Source organism: Beta vulgaris, chromosome 1 (genome assembly GCF_026745355.1).
Source record: "Beta vulgaris subsp. vulgaris cultivar EL10 chromosome 1, EL10.2, whole genome shotgun sequence".
In the NCBI taxonomy this organism is placed as follows: domain Eukaryota; kingdom Viridiplantae; phylum Streptophyta; class Magnoliopsida; order Caryophyllales; family Amaranthaceae; genus Beta; species Beta vulgaris.
The window spans coordinates 62,756,739-62,775,498 of NC_079202.1; the positions used below are offsets into that span (position 1 = coordinate 62,756,739).

The 18,760-nt window shown below is 33.5% G+C and overlaps 3 protein-coding genes across 3 annotated transcripts; 1 reads left to right on the plus strand and 2 right to left on the minus strand.

The window, feature by feature from the left end:
- The first annotated feature begins 4,415 nt into the window (after positions 1–4,415).
- Positions 4,416–7,281, plus strand: LOC104896400 (V-type proton ATPase subunit G 1). The gene is made up of 5 exons (XM_048642770.2): positions 4,416–4,575; positions 5,385–5,491; positions 5,617–5,717; positions 6,210–6,362; positions 6,801–7,281. The coding sequence occupies exons 2-4, from the start codon at positions 5,404–5,406 to the stop codon at positions 6,351–6,353; spliced, it is 333 nt and encodes a 110-aa protein (XP_048498727.1). The 5' UTR covers positions 4,416–4,575; positions 5,385–5,403; the 3' UTR covers positions 6,354–6,362; positions 6,801–7,281.
- Positions 7,282–8,142: 861 nt separating this feature from the next.
- On the minus strand, positions 8,143–11,190 carry LOC104896332 (UDP-glycosyltransferase 92A1). Its single transcript, XM_010683108.4, has one exon. It carries the CDS (start codon positions 10,609–10,611, stop codon positions 9,166–9,168), a length of 1,446 nt encoding a protein of 481 aa, XP_010681410.2. The 5' UTR covers positions 10,612–11,190; the 3' UTR covers positions 8,143–9,165.
- A 324-nt stretch (positions 11,191–11,514) lies between these two features.
- Positions 11,515–15,880, minus strand: LOC104896259 (cytochrome c oxidase assembly protein COX11, mitochondrial). The gene is made up of 7 exons (XM_010682995.4): positions 15,541–15,880; positions 15,145–15,460; positions 14,531–14,583; positions 12,973–13,045; positions 12,781–12,885; positions 12,175–12,255; positions 11,515–12,073 (listed from the first exon to the last, which is right to left on the minus strand). Exons 1-7 carry the CDS (start codon positions 15,624–15,626, stop codon positions 11,972–11,974), a joined length of 816 nt encoding a protein of 271 aa, XP_010681297.2. The 5' UTR covers positions 15,627–15,880; the 3' UTR covers positions 11,515–11,971.
- Positions 15,881–18,760: the final 2,880 nt, after the last annotated feature.

An 18,760-nucleotide genomic window follows, 5' to 3' on the forward strand; every position in this document is an offset into this window, starting at 1 on the left:
CATCTAATAAAAAAGGGAGGAAGTATATATATAAAAAAAAAATTCAAGATGTCACACAAATAACTTATTCATTATAGCAAACATTAATTAAAGAAACATTACAATGAAGTAGACAGATCCAATATATGGACCTTAAATTAGGCTGTAATAACATAAATAATATAAATAAGCCATGGTTCAACATTAACAGAAAATAGGTGTATCTCCATTGGTAAAATAAAGGATGCAACCATCATTATCAGGAGCTATGCAACAATTGCATGATGGAGTACGCTTTTGAGATCCTGTTGATCGACAAGTCATGTAATCTAAATTATCATAGCAAAATTGAGGACATATTTTGTCATTGTCTTGTGCATCCACCTTTTTCACGTTTCCAACTCCCAACATAAGTATCAAACCTGCATTTTCGAAATGCGGTCTTGAATTTTGAAATTAATGCATGCATCACCTATATAAGGTTAGTATTTGTTGAGTTATTGCTCTAAATTTTTTTTAGACTCTTATAATTTTACTTCAATTCAGTTGAGTTCGTTTAAGTTTAGTTGAGCCCAAAAGAACAAAGACTTAGCACTATAGAAAATTATACATGACATATAATCTCTACTATATAAGTGAAGCCTGAAAGGAGAGGAAGATGGTGTCCTTGTTACAAAAAGTCTGATAAACCTTTAATGAATTCAAATAATTGTTATATATATTAAATAATATTTTCTTCTTCCCGCTTCCCATATATGTTGAACAAATTAACAATGGACTTGAATTTAAAACTTCAATTAAATATTAAATTAAGGAGAATGATTTCCTTTTCATACATATGTGTAAAAAACTCTGATCAAGAATTAAATTGACAACATAACTTGATTGACACAATCAAAAGAAAAAAAATAAAAACTTGAATTTCATATTAATAATTGTACCTTTGTACTGATAATATTTTAAAACTTTAATGTTGATTATTATTCGGTAATCTTTCTTAAATAAATCAAACTATTCCACTTTATTAATATTCAACAATTGAACCTGATACACAAATTCTTCACTTTATTGACCACAAGCTTTTTTCTACTTTGAATTTCCTTCTCTCAATACTATATTTGAATAATGATGAACAAATAACTAATGAATTTAAACATTTATTAAGAAAAACATATTAAAAAAAAATTATAGATGTATGTTCATATTACTTAAAAAATTAATATAATATATTCAAAAGTATATTACTTAGAAGTATATAATTTTTTAAATAATTATGAAACTTTACAATAGAATTCAATAAATTGTAGTATAATATTCAAGTAAGATGAATTAAACAAAGAATACTAGAGCAAACCTAATAAAAAATTTAAGAGCAAACTATCCAATACTCATTGATAATCCATATTGTATTGCAATCAGTATATGGATACATCATACATATGCCAAATTTAAATGAATTAACCATATTTCATAGGTTTAAAGCTTAATACTTTCTCATTTTCGTTTTAAATGCAACAAGGGGTATTTCTGTATTATTTATGAGATATAAAATATTCATTTGTTGCATTTAAAACGAAACAGATGAAGTATACGACACTCTATACTATACACCAAAAACAATTTGAAGATGGAAAAGTTGAAAATGCTTCATAAACTTACCAAAAACCAAAAGAAGAGCAGAAAGTCTAATCTTCTGATAATTAGCTGCCATAAGTACTGTTTTTCTTGATAATATGAGATTATGCAGAATGATTAATAATTGGAATGTGTATGCTGTATTGAGGAAAGGGAGATCTACTTGTATGTATTTATAGGCAGCAATATATACTTTTAAATAGGTAGCAATTACGTGCAAGTTCTTGAGCAGCCTAGTTTCAGCTTATTCAAAGTTTGATTGGCTTTGGCAATATAACTTTGACTATATATTCTTTTAAAATATATAATATTATAAAATTAGAAATAATTCATATGAAGCATAAGTTCTGAAATTCTCAACAAAATCATACTTTATTTTCATGTTGTACTGAAAGAATTCATTTCCAATCTTGAAAATTGAATATAATGAGGATAAAGACATAAAGTATAAACACTATTTCGTTTATGTATGGGGTACAACTGTACAAGACTATTAGTTTACGAGCACAAACTATTATTTAGTTTATGGGTTTAAATTGGTAGATGTTGTGAGTTAAACTGATATATATTTTTGATAGATGTGATCATAGGCCCGGCCGGACCAAGCCAAATTTCGAGCCAAAATTTTGTGCCCAAACTTCGTTGTTTCGGGTCATTTTGAGCGGGTTTCGGGCTAAAATCGGGCCGCATCAAAAAAATTGTCCAGAGCAAAAAAACGAACCAGGCCCGATCACGGACAAAAACTGCCAAAAATCTACCCAAAAGTCGGACCGGGCCGAGCCCGCTGGCTAGGCTGATTTGATCAAGTCTAATTTTGGATTAAATTGATATGTTTTTGAGTTGAACTGATAAATATATAACTTAAATTTATAAATATTAAGCTTAAGCTAATATCGATCTCACTCAATCATGCCTTGGACTATGACGATCTCAAGCAAGACATTTTTATTTTTTATATACAATAATAAATGAAGTATTTCAACTTCTCAAGTCATTAATTTTAAATCGAAGGAACTTCTCAAGTCATCTTATTTATGATTATGCACGATGTTCACCTAATGAGATAAGTATGCGTGAAATGTACACGTAAGTAGTAGGAAAATGTTTATTTTTGGTGCTAAGATTGAAAATGTTTATTTTTGGTAATCATCTCAATTTTCAACCAGATATCCTAATTAAATCGGTTTTAGGATATTTAGTCAACGTATAACTTTTGATTTAGGGTCTGTTCTATTCGGCATAAAATAGCTGGACAGAACTGAACTGATCTGATCTGAACTGATCTGAATTGAACTGAACTAAATAGTGATATGTGAGAGTAAAAGTATTGTCAAGAGCTGAATTGAACTGAACTAAATAGTGATATGTGAGAGTAAAAGTATTGTCAAGAGCTGAATTGAACTGATCTGAACTCAACTGAACTAAATTGAACTGAATTGAACTGAAAATAAGCTGGGGAGAACAGGCCTTAGGATCAAAAATAGTGGAATATGGGATGTTCCCTTCATGATTCAATTTCTTTTGATTGTCAATTATACAAACTTACAACTTTTGCTAAATTACTCTTTGTACGTGAAAGTCATGTACATTTTTTTAAAAGGGTTATGCTATATGCATCCTTTAGGGGTTGCATATAAGACACTAGAATTTTTTGCACGCGATGCATGCTTAAATTTTTTTTTTAAATAGAAACTCGATTTTTTTGACATAAGAGTCAAAATTTGAACATTAGACATACAAAGTATAATTATTTTTAGTTGCAAAATTTGATTGGTTTAGTTTCTGTCACTTAAGTCTCTCACCGTTCTTTTTTTATTTTTTTTATTTTTCAAAGTTAAATTCTATTAACAAAATAGAAATTTTATTGAATTTATTTATGATTTCTAATATTATAATTTTTTAGTTGATTTTTGAATGAAGTACAGTACTTCATAAATTGTAAAGAAAATGGACACTTTGATTTCAAGTCAATTTTTTTTTCATAGGTTGTAGTTTGTAAGTGAATTTTTAAGTTTTTATAAAGTTTCCTCATTTTAGTGATTTGCATAACGTAAATTATGCAATTCTATGATTTTAGTTGACGTGTGAGTTTTGTTTGAAGCCTCCTTTGATTTGTAAGTGAAATTGTAATTTAGAATAGGAAGGGGGGCATAGGCATTTCAAAAGAGGACACTATTGCTCCCCCCCTTCCCTTATATAATAGAGATAAATACACTACTTAAAATGGACATAAGTTGTGAATTTATGAAAAAAATTTAAATCAACCGATATAATAAATGATCAATTAATGGAACTTATTTCTATTTTTAGCTTCTTATATACAACTCTTAGGCTGCATATAGTTTTTCCCTTTTTAAAAAAATACCTAAACTGACGTACAAAAAAGGAGTGTTAATTATCTAGATTCAATTATTTAGTCAAAATCTGATAAGGAAGTGTCTTTTAATAAAAGTGCTATAAGTGATTTCTCACTAAAAAAAATTATATAAGTGGTTTTTTTTCAAATTATAACAAATAAGTTATTGTTTACGAAAAAAATATTTAAAGAAGGAGTGATGGTAGCTCAGTGGAGTACTACCTCAAATTCTATCCCGACAATATGTTGGGGCATGTAATTATAAACTGTTTAGCCTTATATCCAACCTTTAAACTGGTGTGCGCTGCCTGCTAGTAGCCTAGTAGGGGTTGGTGTTCGACCTAATTTTTTATCCTAATAGTAAAAAAAAAAAACAATTTTTTTTAAAAAAAGTCATATGAATTTTTAAGAGTTCAGAATATGTTCCTATTTATGGGGGGTGAATGCGTTTCTTCTGTTTCTTTCTTTTTTTCTTTTAGCTTTGTTAAACGCGGGAGTTCCATTTTTCATCCACAAATACGATCAAACCTCCAATTTATGTCTCCCAAAGACATCACAAGCCAAAGTTTTCATTCCTCCAAAGTCCAAACCATCAAATTAATCAGGTAAATTTCTAGATCTTTTTTTTATTAATATACTTATATATTATTATGATGAAATACAATTAAATTTGATAATCTTTTGGTGCTTTTCAGAGGAGAGGAGAAAATCAAATCAATCATATGAACATTATAGATTCATACGACTCATTTCTTAGTGATTGATATTAAATCATAATGATACATTAAGGTGCAAATCAATCAACGGGTAGAAGTGTAACATCGATAGACGTATACATACAAGATTTACTTAGTACTAACTCGCTCGCCCCTTATCATGTGGTAAGGATCGATCCTAGGATTAGAGTCGAGATATTGAGGGAGATAAAGTAGGATTAGAGTCGGGATATTGAGATTTAACAAAACTACTACTTCCTCCGTTTTTTATTAGATGTTACACTTTTCAAATAACGGACTCCTAGGTAATTTTTGGAGTGGAGAGAGATAGAGAGAATGAAAAACAGAAGGGCCCCATGTGAACATGTGATAGGAGATAGATAGAGAGAAGTTATTACCTAAAATAAAAGTGTAACATCTAATTTAAAATTTCCTAAAATAGAAAGTGTAACATCTAAAACAAAACGAAGGAAGTATATTAATTGGTTTTCTATGCCGCACCATCAACTAATGGCGTGGCTTGCAACATATTTTAGATTATGTATTGAGCTTAATGACTAATGAGACAGATCAATTTTAAAGCAATAACACTTTAGACATGATAATGTTCATTTTATTTGCTCCAAACTTATAGTCTTTAAGTTATGTTTTGACTACATTAATATAATTTGCATGTAATTTTGTATGATGGATTGCAGATTTTAGGTAACCAACATCATGAGTTCAATAAAAGGGCAAGAAGGAATTCAGATGTTGCAAGCTGCTGAACAAGAGGCTCAACAAATAATTGCCAATGCTAGAAATTGTTAGTCATTAATTATACTTCTATCATGCCAAAGAGGAAAAAAAAACACATGAACTTCAAAAATGCAATTTATTAGAACAAGAGATAATTATTTGTTATATTGATTGAATAATTTATGTGCTTAGTGAAAATCCAAAGGTTAAAACAGGCCAAGGATGAAGCTGAGCAGGAAATTTTGCACTATCGTTCCCAATTAGAAGAGGAGCATAAGAAGGCAATCTCTGAGGTACCCCCAGTTCTACACTATAACGCTTGCCTTCGTGAAAGTCAAACATTACTAGGGTTCAACTAAAAAACAACAATATAGACGGAATTTTCAACCATCTGCTTAAACTTTTGGTTTAGTTTGTCTCACATTTCTATGAGAGTATCATTGTAGTTTCTTCATCGCGTCAAAGATATCCACCTAAAATCTTAAAGTAGTCATATTGGTATAGAAATAAAGAAGAGCACCCCTCTGCATAATTAGTATCAAAATTAGTACATACACACGTCTATAGAATGAGTATCATACGCACGATGAACATCAAGCACTAGATTATAAACATAAAGACCAATACCAATGAATATGTACCTAACAGAGATGTATATATGTTCATTTGGATTGATAATTATGTACATGTGTTCATTTGACTTGTTATTCGTGTTAAATCTTGATAATTTATGGGGAGGGAGTTAATATGTTTGATTAATAAGCTAACAACAATATCTATCATAGTCAAGTGGGCAGTCAGAATCTACTGTGAAACGGCTTGAAGATGAAACTCAAGTGAAGATCCAGAATTTGAAGGAATCTGCTTCAAGAGCTACACCAGATATTGTTAGCTTTCTGCTTAATTATGTGACCACTGTCAAAAATTAAACTCACAAGGTCAGTTTAGTCATCACATATTCACATACCAAATAAGTCTTATGTTTTATGTCTATTACTTAAAGTTTTGTTTAGCTGGGTGTAAAACATTTTCAGTGTAAAATTATTTTTCATGAAAAACACAATTTCGAAATTAGTTTTTCGTTATTTGGTTCCATGTAAGAAAATGAGGAAACGAAAGGGAAAGTAAGGAGTTAGTGATCGGAGGAGTGTACAAAAGAGATAAAGAAAAGGAATTACTCCTAAAACAATTAGTTGTACACTCCTTTGCAAACCAAACAATGTAAAATTAAAAATAGAGGAAAACAATTTTCCAAGAAAAATATTTTACTCCCCATCAAACGGAGCCTAATTAGCTAATCCTAAGATATGTCGAATAATTAGACATAATACATGCAATAGCATTCTGATTAATTACTTGCAATGTTTGTTGTACAGGATGATGTCTAGCTCTCACAGTTGTGAATCAAGCAAAAACAATTAGCATTAAATTTGAGTATCTTGTCTTCTTACCAAAAAAAATTGTTTCATTTATCTAACTATTTTCATGTTAGACTGACATGAGTATACGATTAGTTAGTTATCGTTTGCATATGTTAAGTACGTTGTAAAAAAAACATTTTAAATATACGATGGTGATAGATATGAGCTACTTGTAGGAAAGATAATAAAAGAAGATTCTTACAAGATTTGCTTTTTGGTTATGAGTCACTTGTTAAATGTGTTTGATATATGTATCATATCTTTTGCTACTAATGTTTCTTTTGTAGTTTCTTCATCCTGTGTATGATATAGAGGTGATCATGGGCCGAGCCAGACTGTGGTCAAAAAAATTTGCCTATTAAATAGGTCAGGCTGGACCTAAATTCAGGCCGAATTTTAGTGTCTAAAACCCGCTACTTCAAGCCAAAATTAGTCAGCTTTTCAATCACCTCTAGTATGATCCATGACTAATTATTACAATTTAATTAATTTTACTTATAAGTGGTCGAAGACAACGAATAAATAAATAATAGGATTTTTTCCATTTGAGCCACGAAAGCAATACAAAGTACAAAAAAGAGAATGGGAGAATTGAAACTTGTAACCTATCGTTTACAATACCTCAATTTTAACCACTAGGCCAAGTACTCGTTGGCTTTGCGCTCTATTTGGTCGGAACCCGATTCGAGAACTTTCTTTTAGCTCTGGAAGAGAATTCCATGATTCAAAAAATAGAATAGAGTTAAGGGAGAATGTCGTTGCACGTCCTACATTCACTCCCAGAAATTGAAACAGGAAAAGAGGAATTTGAACCTCCGATTTGGTAATAAATGAATAATTGTGAAGGTTCTATAATTTAATATAGGTGGTAGTATTGCAAAAAAAATACGAGTACTTAAAGACGGGGAAGACGAGAAAACAGTTTGATGTGGCTTAGACCGTACTTTGAACACCCTAATAAATAATAATATGAGCCAAATCAACAAATGGCATTTACGCTTCTTTTTATTAGATGGTATCATATTGACACTAAAAATAATACTTCCTACATTTCTTTTTTATATTTACGCTTTACCTTTTCACGCTTGTCAATTAAATGGTTGAACATTAATAATTTAACTTGACATTTATAAAAATTATAAAATGTCGATATTTCAAAGTACTTATCGAGACAAATTAAACAAGATATCACATAACTATATTTTTCCTTACCCATTAATCACAAACGATAGTCAAACATAAATTTATAAATAGTGTCAGAACTCAAAGTATAACCATTAAAAAGAAACGGATGAAGTAACTTCAACACGTAGCTAGGTAATGTAGATGTTTAGGTTGAAATGCCCACGACATAAATCTTCATAATAACACCAAAGACAACTTTTGGCCTTTCAAAATAGAACTCCTTTCATCCAGAAACAATAGTCACGTTGCTGAATCACATTAAATTTACTTTCACTCAACCGTAACTACACACTTTCAAAGCTTTCAAGCTCTATTGAACTATGGAAGCTTGATCACTTAGATATGGGATGCACTCAACTTTCGACGGCTCGACGCACATCGAGTATCTACTTTTCAGTCCCATGGTTTGTCTCAAACGTCAAGCTAGATAATTTTTATAGGGAGTCCATTAATTAGTAACTTCCATAGTCCCATTAAGAAAATGAAATAATTGCAGTACTGTACACCAAGCTCAAAAAAAAAAAGGGGGGGGGGGGAGAGGAGCCATCCTTGGCCATAACATAGCTTCGTTCTGGTAACGTGTCTCATCTATTTTTCCAGATAGCTAGTATCTCTTCACCTCACAAATTACATCGAACATATTTAAGGTAGTTAATTCTAGATTCACTGTGTCGACACAAGATCTGAGACGCACATATCACTTCAGGGTGCTGACAGCAGCATATGAACATCCCACCATCCAGAACACCAAGGCAGTCGAGTACATCTTTCGCGATTTCTTCTCATGAACAACAGTAGGATAACAGTATATATATGATGAAAAAAAAGTTTGGCTAAGAAGCCGCAATTCATAAGTGCGGTGTTCATTTCCACCACAACAATACATAATTCCAATTTATCATTTTAACTTGGTGTAGGCTAGGTTTCAATGCAAAGAGATTGTATTCATGTTAAGCAACATTGAGAATTTGAGATCATAAACTACTTGACACATACTTATTAAAATTACCTACATATAACATAAAGAAGAACATGCCAATCCTACTTAATCACTCAATACAGAGTGAATTTAAATTGGCATGTCCATCACACATGTTGACACATATTGTTCACATATTAACGGAGCTCGCTAAGCTCATGCCACTTCCTTACCCCTGAAGGAAACTATGAACTCTAAAAAATCTTCCATTGCCCTAATAGAAGACCCCTTGTAATCTCCCTCCACTTTCAGAGCATCCCTCATTTTCTCCCCGATATCGACAGCCTTCTTCTTCATCTCCCACCCACAACTCCCCTCACTTCTATCCAACACCATCTCTACTACCCTCTTCACCTTCTCTTTCTTTACCTCCCCTTCCAAACCCCTCGTCAACTCAACCGCAACCCCCATCTCTTCCACCAACATCTTTGAGTTATACGCTTGCTCAGCCGCCAAGGGCCATGCTATTATCGGCACCGCCTCTGTTAAAGATTCCACCACCGAATTCCACCCACAATGACTCAAGAATCCCCCTATTGCTTCATTCTTTAAAATCTCCAATTGAGGCGCCCATTTTCGTACCAACTTCCCTTGTTTCTTCTCCCTCATCCTCTCCTCAAACCCTTCCGGCAACCATTCGGGTTTAAACTCCCCATTGAAATCAAACCCAAGTGGTGGACGGATTACCCATAAGAATGAAACGATACTTTCTTTTAATCCTTTTGCTAGTTCCATAATTTGCGCTGGAGTCACAGTGTTCTGTGACCCGAAACAAATGTACAAAACAGATTCTTTTTTGCATTGGTTCAACCACTCTAAACAAGCTTCATCATTATCATTTGAAGAAGATGTCATAATTGTAGGTCCGATTCCCCAAACGGGTATTTTTATTACATTCCTCAGAATTTCAAATCCCAAAGGTTCAATTTCCTCAACGGTATTAGACAACCACCCAGAACACTTCATAGACAATCTAAGCTGGAGCTGAATAAACCTACACCAATCATCAGAACCGTCAGCAGTATCTAAAAACCGGTGAAGCTGATTCCGTTGAAATTTTTGGTTTTCGGGGAATCCTGGAACCAAAAATTCCTCGTCATCAGAGACATTTCGATGAGGAAGATGATTCCAGATGGAGACATATGCCGCTACGCCATAGGCCCCACTAGTGTTAAAACCAATTCCAATGGACCCGAATGATCGGGCCACATTGTCAGCCCAACCAAAACAAATGTCAAAGATAATGCACACAGGTGGGCTGTGAAGATGGTGGCGCGTGAGATAGTCGCGGAGATGCGGTTCAAGAGAGGTGGAGGCATAGAATAGAGTGATGATTGAGGTTAAGGGGAGTTTGTCAGTGTTTTCAGTATTAGGAGGGAGGCCGTGGTCGCAGCTGTTAAAGGGAAGCTCATTGATGTTGATTTCAATATTATCATTTAGGCGGCGAAGATTGGCAGCATTAAGAGGGGTGGTGAGGAGAGAGATGGTGAAAGGAGTGTGAGAGTGAAGGCGGTGAGCAAGGTGGAGGAAAGGGCGGAGGTGGCCTTGAGCTAAGTATGGGAGGAGGAGGATGTGCTTTGTTGTTTCTGACTCCATTTTCATGTGAAGTTAAACTGTGTTATAATTTCGAATTATGCTTTAGTTACTTACGATTGGTGTTGATGATAAATAAGGGTCTGTGAACTGTTGATCTATCCATGATTTAGGTGAAAAGAATCAATGCTAAATTGTTAGTTGAGTCCTTCATTAGTAGGCCAATTGATTTGGTAGAAGTTAAGGCTAGCTATTCAATGGCCATTAAATTTTTCTGCTCTAATAGTTATAAGTATATAATAATGAATCCAACTATCTTTATTATTATTATTATTATTATATGGGAGGATTTTAATCCAGCTATCTCCTTTTTTTTGGAGTAAAAGCTATCTGCATATCTGAATTCGAAGAATTAGAAAGTTCATACCTCCAAAAATAGCGTGAATTATGTTCTAAAATAAGATTAATGATTCACATACTTATACAACTTGTAGAAGGTTCTATTAGAATGATAATTAAATGATTTCACCGATGCATATAAAAGGAGAAGATTCTCAAGACTCAAGAGCATACGAGGTATTGTTGTGGAAGATGATCAATTTAATTTAAAGTTGAGCTAAATCACTATTCCTGATAAACAACCAAAGAGGCTAACATAGTTCGAGAAGATCAATTTATTAATATAATAAATAAACTAAATTACAATTTCCCAGAAATTCACAATATAGCATTATGCTATTTTTTTGGGGGGTGCGTAGCATTATGAAATTAAACTTATTGCATCACACTGTGTTCAAAGCTAGTAATATTAAACTTAAAACTTCATAGAATCTGACATGTTGCAAATAAAAACACCAAAAATATAAGAACACATTACAAGGTTTCTAGAACGCGCGCTCTCTCTCTCCAGCAGTCTCCCTAGTTTCTAGCAAGGAGATCATAAAGCCAAGCATATAACTAATAACAGGAACGTTAAAAGCATATCTCATTGTATATTCTAGAGCATAAAGTCGTTGAATCCACCTTCTAAAACATGAACTGTACCTTGAGTAGACCTATATTTAGGTACATGGGAGAGTTATGTAAGCTTTTGTACCCTGGACTCCTAAGGTATTACAGGGAAGTTTTTCTATATCAGTAAGAATCTGATGAAGTGATAGTATGAGTGTTTCAAACAATAGCAAAAATAATAACTTATTATAGAAGTATAATCAACCAACAAAAGCCATTCATGATAGCTTACCGGCTTCACCAGTCATACTTAACTCCAAGCAGACAGGGGGACAAATAATAGGAGGATTCTTGCAATGGCCAACAAAAACATACATTGTGCTGAGCTTGCAGATGACATGGACAGCGACAATTTTTCTTCACTTCGTCGTTGGTGTTCACTTGCAAGTTTGCAGTTAAGCAAAGTCCACTTCACAATTTAATCCTCAGAGACCTTAAAAAATGTATAGGATAGGATCATATTATTGATGCCATCCATTCTAGGATCTGTCTCAAACTCGGGGTCGATATAAAAGAAAACCTGTAAGCATGTGGACATGGATGTTACTATATCGGATTATCGGTTTTCAAACAACATGTCTTTAACTTGAAAAGAAAAAAACAAGTATTGTTACTACTTACAGGCATGTCAACCTGCTCTCCAGGGAGAAGTCGCTGTTCCTCAAAGCAAAAACACTGGATTTTGTTGAAGTACACCGCAGCCTGTAATAAACAGATCCATTTATTTCTTGGAGGCAATGAAAAACAGTGTGTGTAAAAATATGAAAGAGCAAAGTAAGACTGTGCAAATTTTGCTAGAAAATGCATTGCTGGATACTCCTTTTTAGGATCTACCAAATGTTCAAGCCAAAACTATAGTTACAGCTTTACTAGTATTTTGGAGTCAGATTCTCGATACTGCGAGTTAGGTATGTAGACACTTTATTCTGACCAAAATCATGGAAATTATTCATAAATTAGATAAGTCCGACACTTGGGGACTTACATGTACCCTACATAAGCATTAAAAGTGAAAATAGACCAAAACGCTGCAATAGCTATTAACAGAAATATGCATAGAGACTTCCGATTATCCAAAATTCACCAGCAGGTGTACTAGATTGTGATACATTGAAAATAATAACGTCTTGATTGCTGAGAGTTCATGACCAAGTTTTAACTACGATAAAACAATCTTTTGGAACAGTAATATGCCAAAGAAAACACAGCATTACCAATAACTCCTACCTTCATGGGCGTAACATTATATGTGGATACACCAACAATAGGAGTTGAACTCCTATTTTCGGCTGTGTAAAATGCCAAAGCACTTTCTCCTGGTTTAACCCTCACCTACAGAGAAAATCAAGAGTGAAAGCCTTACATGTGCTGGATACATTGCAGCCATAATGTCATGGACAAGCTTCAAAAATTAGATACCTCTCTTTGGGTGGGTGTAAATTTCCACGGCATCCCATCGGCAACATCAGCATTAAATTGAACCACAATCTCCCTATAACAAAAAATTGTAAAAGTTTCAGCAGCCTAGGTAGAAAAAAGAAAACTGATTAATATGGGAGTCCTTGAAAAATTATTGTTCTTATGAGCCGCAATCTTTCAGTAAGTCTCACAAATCAAAGATGGAACGTTATGAATTTTTTATGTCGATTTTGAGATATGGACTCTAATCTTCAAAAGACAATAAGTGTGAGGAAACATAGGATATGAAAACTCACCAGTAAGTTTTTAACAAGCTATGTACAAAATTATAAATGTCACATCGAGCAGTAACCACACAACCAAAATGAAATAGCTAACCATCTCATACCAAGTTTAATCAAGAATACATAGGGGAAAGGGGGGAAACCTAAGGAAACAAAAACAAAACAAAACAAATTTATTGCGAGAGAACTTTTCAAGATCAAGGCTCGATATTTTCTCAATTCATCAATGTCTAGTACTCTAGTTACATCATCCATTAATGCTTATATAAAGGCAACATAAAACCCCATACGATATATCCTGATCCTGAAGACGAGAGATAGAAGGTCAAGTTTGCACGTAAAAGAGCTACAACATTAATGGATAATGTTATAAAGGGAACTTATATCAAGTAACTTTAGCACGTAGCTAGATAATCTTAAATTTTTAAGGCAAAATGTCCACTAGAAATCACATTTCAACCACCACGATTAGATTACATATAAGTAGCTGAAATCGTCAATTGTATTGATAGATAACGTGCAATCGTACTTTCTTTGTTGTATCTATTAAATTTATGCTCGCTTTTTACTGGCATTTAGATAATGTTTCAAATAATATTGCAAGGAAGTGAAACCAAAAAATTTCGTCATGTCTTTGCTCCTTAGTTTCCCACAAGGGTGATACTGATCATGGAAAACCATTAATCCAAAGAATGTCTAGGGGTCTAAGCAATCTAGAAATTCACTGTCTTCTAAAGATATTGGCATATTGCTAAGAGACTATGGAATTCTAGATAAGTGGGAAATATGGATTGTCAATGTGCTAAGTGTGGACAAATGGCAATGCAATTTAGAAAAAACATCCCACTAATAACCCAAACTATCGTGTAGCGCCACTTTGAACCCCTCCCCCCAAAGATAAACCCTCTCTATGTCTTTGCCGAAACCATTGTGATGTACTTAAAACAGAGAAGCAATCCTCATCACCAATGGATTCAAAAAGTACGCAGCATTGCACTACTATATATTCCTTTATACCATGACTAAAACCTTTGGTGGCATATTAACACCTAATAAGTTATTCAACGTACGATTCAGGCACATAAAACATATATATATATAAACCTTAAAAATTCATATCGCAACCTTCACCCTTTTTACGCTTACTACACTTCTATATACTTATATGCTCAGGCTTTTGCTTTACTTCTATTTAATTGGAAGAAGGGAAATAATATTACAGTACGATGCAGAGAAGAACTATGAATCTGCAGAATATGAGGAACAAACCAGACCTTGTGGTGACAGTACCATCTTTAGAATGCCGAGCAATCTTATCTTCTACGGTCTGCGGAGGATCCAGGGAAAGTTAACACAATCAGTTATACTCATCATTGAAACAAAAAGGATTCAGCACATGGCACAAGCAACAGATCATAGCAAAAGACAACTAGTTGGGTGCCAACAACATTTGAAATGCTCTGATCACAACCTTTATCACAATCTACTACTATCAACAACTTTTGATCTTTCGATATCAAATTCCTTTTATTCGGAAGTAGTAATCACGTTGCTCAAGCACATGATATTTAGAAATTCTTGTGTTGAACTAAGAGAACCTCAGGTTCTTGACCTATGGAAGCTCCATAAGGACTACTGATCACTAAAACACAAGATGCACACAGCACATATCGATTATCAACCAATTAGCTGTGCTATGGTTTCTGCGGCCATTTAGAACTGGTAGAAAAATTCAATACATGCTTTTCTCCAATCAACCAATATACATTAGTAATTTAGTACATGGAGCCAATCTTATACTATACACAGTTCATCATGTATTCACAAATATGCAACTTTCATCTCCTCAACCATATATACATCAAAACAAAACGAACGAAAGCCTCACCTCACGGCGCTGAACTGTACCGCCATAACCAGTAGCTTGACAAAATCTCCGGTACAACGGAACAGCAGCATATGAACATCCTACCATCCCAAACACCAATGCAGTCAAGTATATCAACATTTTTCGCGATTTCTTCTCTTGAACAACAGCAGTTGATGAATATAGTCGTCTTGACTCAAATACTCCGGCACGATATTTTTGAAAATTATGAACATTACTAGCAGAAAATTGACAACACCTGGTAATCGGCCATGAACTATAGCTATATCTTCGTCTAATTTCATTACTACTTGGTTCTATTGCTTGGAATATTCGCCTATATCAAAATAATTGCAAAATTGATAGAAGTTCAAATTAAAATGAAATTTAGGTTTAAATTTAGCAAAAAATACTTACTGAAATTGAGAATTAGGAATCTGTGTATTATGCTTGAATACATGCGGCAAGTTTTGTATTCTTCTGGAGAGCTTGTAAATTGACATTGTTGAGTATTCAATGCTTCGTTATCCTCGATTTTTTTCCTGTCGCTTTTTGTTTAAGCTTGAGTATTCTACAATGGCGTCAATCGAGATAACGAGGTTTAACGCTGACGACGACGAGCAGGCGAAGTTAAGGCGTTAACCGATCACGAGCTCAGTCTGATGGTATAAATTAGTGATGGTGTTAATTTTGGGCCAATAAAACTAGGGCTTTTTAGGGATGGAGAGAGGTATGACTTGGAGGAATGTTAGCCCGTTGCATATGTTGGATCATTTACAAGGTTTAAAATGAATTGGGAGATAGTGGATTAGTGATGCGGGTCAAAACGCCGTCCAAAAATCGTAAAACGAGTAAAACTAATGTAGATTAAATAATTTTTAATGAACATGTGAAACTAATGTACATCGATTATTCTCCAATGAACATCGATCTCCAAGATTCTCTTTTGTTGACCTTTATCTTTGTGTTTCTTAGTTTGTTTATTGCAAAAATTTCTTTGTTCATTGTGTTTTCTTTGACTGTTCATTAGGGGCATGTTCTTCCAAGCTTATTTTCAATTCAGTTCGGTCCATTTCAGTTCAGTTCGGTCCATTTCAACTCTAGATAATACTTTTACTCTCACATATCACTATTCATTTCAGTTCAGTTCAGCTGCTTTATGCAGCAGAGAACAAGGCCTAGGTTGAGTGATTGTTCATCAGATATTTTCTCTTATGTTCATCTCTTTTTCTTGTTGTTCATTACTGATTCAGGTGTTCATTGAGTCTCTTATGTTGTTATTTTATTCTACTTTCATCTTCATGTTGCTTAGTTTGGTCATTGAGGATGTTGTCGACACTGTATAGAATGATGCATCATTTAGATAATTGACTCATGTCTACCATCAAATTTACGAATGTGTTTACCGATGAAATCAAAATTTAAAGCTATTTTTCCAATAATAATGTTTGTGAAAGTATTGGGTCAGACCGTCTGACCAAATACTTTCTGCCAGACAGGCTGACCCAGTGACAAAACACCATCTCCTTTGGCCCTTCACAAAGCTCAATCATCACCATTTTCCCGACACTTTTCACCTCCCCAAAACCCCTAACTTTCCCACATTCTCTCTCCTCCATAACAACCCAAAAAAATGGGACTCAAAAAACGCAGCAAAAAACCCACCCTCACCGATGCCGGAGACTCGCCGCCGGTGGGCCCATTTTCTTATAATGTGCTAATTTCATAGAGTACTGTATTTTCTTCACTTCACAAAACTGGAAAGGATGCTGTGAGATGGGTCGAGTCTTCTATGGCTTTGAACACTCCTGTCGAAACTCCCTGATCTGATGAACCTTTGTTTAAGTATATGGAATTAAATTTTCAATGACTTGTAGAGCTGAAATGAGCCCATCATTGGTGATAAGTCTAAGCACAGGACTGTCACTTTTCTTAGGAAGGTTTGTTCTTTAACTTCCAAAGAGAAATATGGCAAAACAAGTCCCAGAACAAAATGGGTTAACCCATTTCGAAGCGGGTGACGACTTTCATTTTCCAAGCAACCACTAGAGGTTAGTGTTTTATTTTCTTTTCAGTTGGACTTTGTTTTCTTTCAGTTGGACTTTGTTTTCTTTCAGTTGGACTTTGTTTTCTTTCAGTTGGACTTTTGTTTCTTTCAGTTGGACTTTGTTTTCTTTCAGTTGGACTTTGTGTTCTTTTAGTTGGACTTTATTTTCTTTCAGTTGGACTTTGTTTTCTTTCAGTTGGACTAACTGAAACAAAATGAAGACTACCTGAAGAAAAATGAAGACTACCTGAAAAAGAATAAAAACCAACTGAAACCCAAGTAAGTCTAACTGAAGCACAAAAACCAACTGAAAAACAAAGAAGACTAACTGAAAACAAAATGAAGACTACCTGAAAAAAAATGAAGACTACCTGAAAAAAAATGAAGACTACATGAAAAAAAATTGGAACCACCTGAAAGTCGTCCGACCAAGATTATGGTCGGACGAGTCCGACACAATACGTTCTCATAATGTTTTATTTACATCAATACATGTATCACGAATATGTAAGAATTTTTTTTGGCTCCTTTCGAGAACCCATGGTAAGATGAATTTCATTTGGGCTGCCCGCGCACAGGGCCACTCAGAGGAACAATATTGAATATTGCTTCGACCAAGATTTGAACTTTGTTCTCCCATGTGGGATTTAGAAAGCTATAGCATTAGACCCAATCACCTAGAGGTCCTTGGTACATACATATATAGAATCCATTTATAAATAAAAGAAAGCTTATTTAATTAGGAAGGTTATTTTCAGATGAATGTATTTGAATTAAATGTAACAAACTTTATTGGACACGTTAAATCCTATGAAGTATAACTTTATATATACACTTGATCATAAATCAATATTATTAAACTTAACTTTGCCCCTGTTCTTTTAGGTTGAACTAAATTGCATTGAATTTAAAAAAAAAACTGAATTAAACTTAAATTGTGCGCAAATGAATAAGACCTTATAGTTTTTTTTATTTTTTCAAACTAAGATAACACATCATAAGGTCTATTTTATTCAACTTAATCCCACTTATTTGAATTTATTAACCTATTAGTTTTTGCTTAGATTTTATCTAATCTTATTCAACCTTATTTTGTTAGAATGTTAGACGATTCTTTTGTTTATTATTGCTAATCTTAACTGATTTGAACTTATTAAAACTTATTAGTCATTATCTAAATTTACTCTTATCAAAAAGACTGAAAATAAGGTGAACGAAAGAGATTCATAATCTATTTTACAAAAATTATTAAAGAAAAACGGTCTAATTTTAATATAAAAGTAAATATAGTCACTAAATGAATTAAACTAATAACAAGAAAGAATTTTTTTTTTGAGGGGATAACAAGAAAGAAATTAACCGAGTAATTATTGGACTAATTTTATCTTAAATCTATTATCGAATTTCAATTTTAAAATAAACGATTTCATTACTGTAGCGCGAGTTTCACGTGCTAAAGAGGAAAAAGGAACGAGACAAAATCTTTTGTCTGCATTTTTTTTGCTTACACCGTTAAAAAAAAAATTCCCTCATCTCTATTCTATATGGGAAGAGGGGTAGGACACCAAAATATTAGAAACCCCATTTTAC

Excerpts from the sequence above, each read along its gene's own strand:
- LOC104896400 (XM_048642770.2), top strand. The coding sequence starts at position 5,404 with ATGAGTTCAATAAAAGGGCAAGAAGGAATTCAGATGTTGCAAGCTGCT. Across the intron at positions 5,492-5,616 it reads AATTGCCAATGCTAGAAATT|TGAAAATCCAAAGGTTAAAA; the intron begins GTTAGTCATTAA and ends TTATGTGCTTAG. Across the intron at positions 5,718-6,209 it reads ATAAGAAGGCAATCTCTGAG|TCAAGTGGGCAGTCAGAATC; the intron begins GTACCCCCAGTT and ends TATCTATCATAG.
- LOC104896332 (XM_010683108.4), bottom strand. The coding sequence starts at position 10,611 with ATGAAAATGGAGTCAGAAACAACAAAGCACATCCTCCTCCTCCCATAC.
- LOC104896259 (XM_010682995.4), bottom strand. The coding sequence starts at position 15,626 with ATGTCAATTTACAAGCTCTCCAGAAGAATACAAAACTTGCCGCATGTA. Across the intron at positions 14,584-15,144 it reads GTACAGTTCAGCGCCGTGAG|ACCGTAGAAGATAAGATTGC; the intron begins GTGAGGCTTTCG and ends GATCCTCCGCAG. Across the intron at positions 12,256-12,780 it reads ATAATGTTACGCCCATGAAG|GCTGCGGTGTACTTCAACAA; the intron begins GTAGGAGTTATT and ends TGTTTATTACAG.